This window comes from Crocodylus porosus, unplaced genomic scaffold (genome assembly GCF_001723895.1).
Source record: "Crocodylus porosus isolate Cpor-Errol unplaced genomic scaffold, CroPor_comp1, whole genome shotgun sequence".
Classification (NCBI taxonomy): domain Eukaryota; kingdom Metazoa; phylum Chordata; order Crocodylia; family Crocodylidae; genus Crocodylus; species Crocodylus porosus.
In genome coordinates, this window is record NW_017728951.1 from 10,778,300 (window position 1) to 10,785,806 (window position 7,507).

At 41.4% G+C, this 7,507-nt stretch overlaps 1 protein-coding gene across 5 annotated transcripts in view; it reads right to left on the reverse strand.

Moving 5' to 3' along the window:
• The window catches only part of PLEKHA1 (pleckstrin homology domain containing A1), a 64,231-nt gene that overhangs the window by 36,457 nt on the left and 20,267 nt on the right, over positions 1 to 7,507 (reverse strand). For 4 of the 5 annotated variants that reach the window (XM_019556008.1, XM_019556011.1, XM_019556010.1 and 1 more), the window contains exon 1: positions 5,510 to 5,779. In XM_019556008.1, coding sequence (XP_019411553.1) covers positions 5,510 to 5,650 — 141 coding nt within the window. In that variant the 5' untranslated portion in view covers positions 5,651 to 5,779. Of the gene's footprint in view, positions 1 to 5,509; positions 5,780 to 7,507 lie in introns of those variants that run through there. The other variant, XM_019556009.1, reaches the window with a different exon arrangement.

Here is a 7,507-nt window from a genome sequence, read left to right on the forward strand (position 1 = left end):
CAGGGAGGCAAAGTGGAACACTTTCCAAGTTATAAAAGTTCCTCACCAGCAGTGTTAAGCCTACAAGCCTGTTACAATCCAAACTGCAGTTACCCAGATCTAGAAAGAGCAACAAGTGCAGCAGACTGATCTACTAACTGGCCCACAATATTTACATGTATTTGTGCTACTTTTCATATCAAGTTAAATTTAAGAGCACCTGTAATGTAAGAGAATTAAACAGTTGTGCACTGTTTATTGTGGTGGTTAGTAAAATTTGCCACCTTTCTATTGAATTAAGGTGTTTCAGGTAAAAATGTCTTTTTTGGTTTTGTCACAGCTTTGCATCATTTCCTTAATCCATAACAGAACATAGAAATAGTACATGAACCAGAAAAGCGTGGAATAAAAGAGAGAGCTCCCACAACAAGAGGTCATGACCCAGGGACAAAGTGGAATGAAGTCACAAGTATTACATTTTTAGCTATATTATGCTCTCTGTCCTCATTTGTATTTATACCCTCCTCCCTCAACAACTTATGTTCTTTTCTAAATTATAAAGTCACCACTCTTCCACATCCCTCAAGGTCAATTTCAATCACAGCAATCTATTTGTCTGATTCTGACATAAGCTATATACAGGCTGCTGAACCAGGATAGGTTCACCTGCACTGCCTCTACCTCCCTCCTGGGATATAGGCTGGGATGACTCCATGCTGTGCAGGGCAAGGGATCCTGCAGAGTGTTGGGGCTTCCTTGTGGCTCCATCTGTTCCCTGTGCCCCAGGCACACGTGCAGCTATGCTAGCTCTGCTCCTTGCCCTCCACTCACCATGCAGGCTGCAGCATCTGCCACTTCTCAGCAGCTACCGATTGCCCATTGACAGCCTCCCCCCTTCCCAACAAGCTGTCAGTAATTAAGTTCCCCTTAGAGTGGGCCAACCCAAGAAGCAGCCTTCTCTTGCCCCCTGGTTGGACAGCTTGCCTGGGTAGCTCTCCAGTTGGGGAGATGGCATGCCTGTATGCCCCAAGTCCTGATCTGTTTTTCCAGTGCTGAGAATTTCATAGAAATTAGCAGAACTGGAAATGAATGCCTGTCTATAACCAGAGATAAGGAATGCCCACAAAAGAAACACCACCCCCTCCAGTAACTGCTGGGACTCCTATTACACGCTGTTTCTGGACCTTCTCCCTTTCATCACTAGAAAAATAAAAAGAGTTTCTTTTCTATTTCACTGTGCGAGCTGAGAGGCAAGAACAGCCTCTTCCCCTTTCTCATTGCAGAGCCTCCTCTTGCCTGTTCAGAAGTTGGTGGCACATGTTATCTTACCCTCTTCCCTGCAACTACAAGTTGTTTCTGCTGTGCTAGACTCTTCTCTAACTCCCAAATCCTTTTCCCTGGTAGAGATCCTGTCTTTTCTGTCTGTTGAACCAGCAACATAAAAATCAACCTTGTTCTTGTGATAAGACTAATCAGTTTTTTACACATTTCCAGCTCAAAAAACCCAAACAAACACTGTAGCAAAGACAGTTAAAGATGTCCTTAGGCAAAACAAGCTGATGACACACCTGTTCATACTCTGGTCACATTTGGAAGGTTGTCTCTGTAACCGTAAAAGACTAGAAGGTGTACTTTTGTTTTCACGTTAAAAAAAAATCAATAGCTTACATGCTACACGATTAGATGATATCCTAATGTGCACTACTATCATTTAAATTTTGGAATAACAAACATTAGGTGAAGCTAAAGACATACTTGGGAACATCAATTTCCTAGCATATCCAAAAGGCAAGCTTCTTCTGTAACCACAAGGATCCCCTTTTACAGGAGTTATATGCCAAATGCAGAGGCAAGCAGAGTTTACATGCCATATGCCAAAGTCTGCTTTATTTCAAGTAGCAAATGCAGTCTCTGCAAAGCAGCTCCATAAGCACACTGCAACCAAAGAGACAGAAGAAAAACCAGAATAATTTGGTTTTACTGAAAACACCTTCACTTTGGTGTGAGCACTTCTATTAAAATATGAATGCCTGAGGTAAAACTGCAAAATACACAAACAGGATGCACTCTTAAGAACCCAAACTTTATAAAGAATTCCACTTCTGACCATATTTCTTTAGGTTTCTCATTCATGTGGCTGGGATGGAGATATATATTACACACACACACACACTAAAGAAGCTACTCTGCTCCCCTTAACATAAACATCTGAAATAGCTCCCCTTATTTCCAGAAATTATTTTTCATTTACTCCCCTATAGACTTAAAGCTGGGGTAGATGGGCATCTCGACTGGCCTTTGCGGCATTTCTTTTCCATCCCTGTTTCTTTGAGATCGTGAATTCCACAATATTTCAAATGTGGTTTTACTAATGCTTAGCAGGGTAGCCGAAGAACTTTTAAGGCATAAATTAGTTCAGCTGATTTACATTCCAGGCCTTCACTTTCTAAATAGCCTATACTTTTAAAAATGCTTCTTCCTCCATATCCTAGAAATAATATTGATACAACATACTGAGTGAACAGCTTTAAAACAGTAACACTCCTCAGCATTACAAATTTATAAGTATTCCAGGTTCACGTGATGGATGGAGCATGTACCTCAAACACAACCACAGTCTATAAGTTTGGGCATTCAGTGGCTGATGCTGCTGTAAAGAAACTACTGTTGAATGAACAAGATAGGTAGAGGCAGGAAAACAGTACAGTTTTACAAACAGTTAAATATGAAATATCAGGCCTGCACAGCAAAGCCAGACTCAGAGATATCACTAAATTAAGTTCAGAGAAAGCAAAGGGTGCAGCTTGGTTTCTAGAGACGACCATTGGCCTGTTGGTTAAGACCCTTCCAGAAGCAGGAGGAAAAAAATCAAATATCCACCCCAATATTACTATCAGTCAGCTTCCGTTAATACTATTAACATGAGGTACTATCACTTTTGCATGGGTAACCACCAGCATAGTCTTCTGTAGTTCTAGGTCTACTTCTCCTTGATGTTCTCAGAAAGTTGTGTCGGTTAACTGCTTCCTTTTATTGAACACAGTCTTTTACAGGGCTCTGCAGCAGTCAATCTTGCCATTATACTTATTTAACATGCTGAAGAGATTAGCAGAAAAGAGAGTAGGTATCATGAACTGGAACAAGTTCAGTAAAGTTGATGATTCAGCTAGAATAGTTGATCGGCTCTCTCAAAAACTGGGAAAAACTAAAACATGTCTGGATTGTTGTGATAAATAAACCCATGTTTCTGGCTAGGTAGCAAAAGCCAAGCAAAATTATGGTGGGGTGGGCAATTATTTGGGCCAGCCATCTACATAAAGAGTTTTGGTGAGCACCCTCCCCCACAAACACAACAGCTCACCAAAACTCCCTAAGCAGTTCATCCCATCTGCCTAGCCATGCACCCTGCCAGCTAATCTCCATGGAGACCCCAGGATTGCAGGGGGGTGACCAAGCAGGGCCTGGGTCCTGGGCAAAGCCACAATCCACTCTCTGCAAGCCCCTGTCTGCAGAACTGACACTCGAAGGGGCATGCAGGCAGTGGATCATGACTCTGCTCCACACTTGGCCAGGATGGGGCCAGGGCTGGGATCCAGGGGCATGGCATCCAGAAGCAGGACAAGTGGAGCCAGGGATCACAGGGTCCCACCCCCATGCTGTCACCACTGTGTGACCCTATAAACTAGATAAAATCCCTTGGAGGGCCACATCCAGCCCATGGCCATATTTTGCCCAACCTTGAATTATGGCGTATCAGCCCCTTTGTCTGAGTTCATGCACACAATCTATAGGATGGTTGAACTCCCAGGAATTAGAAATGCTGAGATTGAAGAACTTGCTGCAGCCTTTTCCACAGGGCTGTACCTTACTCTGACACCGCCAATAACTACTATTGTTAGTAAAAGCACCTGATAAAAAAGGGCAGTTGAGTGAAGAGTCAATTATTTTTCCCTGTATTTGAATTGTTGCCAGGCAGCACACACGGTGAATTTTTAAGTGTTGTCAGAGATTGCTTCTGCAGAGTTTGACAAATATGACCTTAATTTGGAATGGTTGCTTTAACATCATCATTCCTCCAGTTATAAAGTATATGTAATTATGAGAATTAGTTCTGAAAGCTATATACCACTACAAAGAAAACAAGTCATTTATTTCTAACTAACTGATCTGCAGAACAGATCTTAAAATATCATTCAGTTAGGTCAGATTAATAATTTTCCATTCCTCACATATGCCAAGTTGATTGTAAGCACAGTCATTTCAAACCTCAAGACTTGGAGCCAGGAACCACACTTACCTATAACAGCTTCAGATAAACCAATTTTAAAATAACAGAATTACAGCAGAGACAAGCAAGAGAGTATTTATGGTACGTAAGGTTTTGAACTACTGAAAATGATTTTTGTTCATGTTTTGGAAAGTTAATGCCTAATAATAGTTCCCTCCACAGCTGCAATTTTAACATCTAACCTTAATTTCTGGTATGAGAACGAACGAACAAACTTTAGTCTGCACAAAAAGAAAAGCCACCACACTTAAGAACTAACGATAGCATGTGGACAGAATTACCTTTAGGTGGAAACAAGCTAAAAAACCATGAGCAGAGAGTAATTCCAAGTGGATTGATGTCAAAATGGCAGTAGATGTGAAATGGGTTCTATAGAGTCTGTCCAATGCTATATAACATTTTTCTTCATGATTAGGATAACAGGATAGACAGCTTCCTGGACCATGTATGCAGAGGACAAAAATGGGAGGTGTCAAATTTACAAAAATTGTGTGGAGCCCACAGGGCTGGTAGAGGAGCAAGGAATTCAGGGGCACAGCCTGCTGCCAAAATCTGGTGTGAGCAGCACAGGGCAAGCAACCACTCTGGTAATCCCAGCAACTACCACTCACCTTGCCACCACTATTGCATCTAGATCTGACCCAATGGGTGTGGCAAGTTTGATACCCCTTCTTCAGAGGATAATTCAAAAAGATCGTAACAGGCTTTCAAATGAGGCTACAGACAACAAAATGAAATTCAACAAGGATAGTTAAGGTGCTACACTGGCGGGGGCAGCAAGAGGAAGAGAAAGGGAGATGATCTGCTAAGCAACAGCATTGCAGAGAAGGATCTGGGGGTTCTGGTGGGTCACAGATTCATAGGCCGCATCCAGACGAGTGCGGATATTTGGTTCCTCAGGGACAAGCAGCTGCATTGTGAGATCTAGTGTGTTGGTACAAAGATCTCCGTGAATTTTCAAAGTTCGACTGTCAACTTTAAATGCTAACAAAACTATCTACGCTGTGAGATATGAATTATGATTTTCCCTTTACACAAGCAGTTTTACATTGTAGCATAATCAAGAAAACAGGATCCAAATGATTTAACTACACATTAATAGTTTACTCAAAAACTTTTCCTTCAAGCTTCTGCTTCTATAACATTCCCATTGTATCTGTAGAAGTGTTTTAGCATATCTCCTACAGGATAAAGTATATTTCACTTCTTTAAACAGCAACAATTTTATCCTAGCTGTCTTACCTGTGGATTATCCATGTACCATACCAGACTGTCCTCTGTTGTGTCCAGTATGAAGTACCTCCGTAGAAATTTCCCACTATTTTCATTTTCTTCGATGTCTAGGAAACCACAAATGCGATTCTGACGATCCACATAAGGCATTTCTGACCCTGAACATTACACTGCAGAACAAAAATAATGATCAATCAAGAAGTCTGCTTTTACAGATTTGAAGACTGTTCTGTGTCTACACATCTTGAATGCAGCCCCTACTAGCCAAATTTTCAGTTAAAAAACAAAACAAAACAAACAAACAAACAAAAAAAACACACTTCCATGCAGCAACAAGTCAAAGTGAACATAAGTATTTTTCCCCACCATAGGAGTAAACTTTTACATTTGTCTTTGAAATGAGAGCTATATTGTCCTTAAGTTTTTGTGTGCCATGAGAAAACAATATGCATGCAGAACTGTAAGGCTGCTAAGTTTTCAGAAAAATCAGCAAAAAATAATCAAAGACTCTTTCACATAAGCATAACCAGGTTCAGATGTTAGATTTACATTTCCTCCTTTTAATGATTGATTTTTTGTGGTTAAGAAAAGATCTGTCAGCAGTCCTGCTGTCTCATACTGCTTCTCATGCTCTGCCTAAGCAGAGGAAACTCAGCTGAGAGGCTCTTGTACAACCTTTGATATTAATTCTGTTGCAAAGTGAACATCAAGCTCAACTACAGTAAAATCTGAAATCTCTTCTGCCCATGCTGGTTGCTAAGTAGGTGGATAAGAGCAAAACTCCATATATAGCAGCAAGCAGTTGCACACCCCACTCTACAGAACCAACTAAAATCCTTGACTTGATCTGTGATGCCACCGTGCACTTCTTAGAAATCAGCTCTGAACCTTTGTACTGCTGATCACCTATTTCCGTTATGCCTTCTTCATTTTTGACTGTTCCAGCTTGTACAGGCCACTACATGATCTGCTTGCTTTTACCTTCATAAGCCAAAATCACAGACTCTTGAGTACCAGGTTCAAGTTTCCATACTGAGGGACTACTCAACCAAACCCAATATTTAAAGCACATGTATTAAAGCTGCTGTGATGTCAATCTTTACTAAGGAAGTGCAGAAACCATTTGTGTGATGCTTCTGTACTCTGTTAGTATATATCTGAAAGTGCCTGTCCCAATTAACTTCTCAAGTGCACAATTCAGTTCAGGCATGTGATGCTACTTTGCACCATGAGAGTTTTCAACTTCCTCTACTAAGTCGAATGGTGACATTTTCTTTTAAAGTTTATTCAAATACGACTGTCTCCCTTCCCCCGCTGCTTCTTTCCTTGCCAAAAATAAATAAGTTTCCATTATTTTATCATCTTTTAGGATACTCTGTCATATGTTTCATGGCATGATATGAAATATTTAAATTATTTACATGTCAAGTTTCTGAACTGTTTACTACTACTATTCCCTGTATGTCGGGGTGGGCAATAATTTCAGGTGAAGGGTCACTTACTGAGCTTTGACAAGCTGTCAAGGGTCACATGGGTAGCCCTTGACAAGTGCCCTGCCCCCAGTCACCATCTTGGGACAAGAAGTCCCACCCCCTAACCCCTGACCTCTGCCACCAAAGGTCCCTCCCCTTGCCCCCCAGTAGTACTCCTTTCAGTACGGAGTTTTGCCATCTCAGAACCAGAAAAATACTAAATTATATTTTAAAAAGCAAGCATCCAAAACATTCATTAATTTGATTTAAAAAAATATTTTGCCTTGGTTTACCTGTGTTTGTGTAGTGTACACCAAGCTGATGGCACAAAAGCTTAAAATGAAGTCTTACGCTTGCATATTCTGGGGGGATGGGTATAGGTTTCTTCGGGGCTGTGGGTGTGTGGGAGGAGAGAGCATGTGGGTGTGGATGTAGATGTGTTGGGGGGGGACGGTGGCTACACTACATGTATATGGTGGGGTGTGCACATGGTACACCCTACAAACACCCACGCACCCTCGCCCCCCACCCCCAC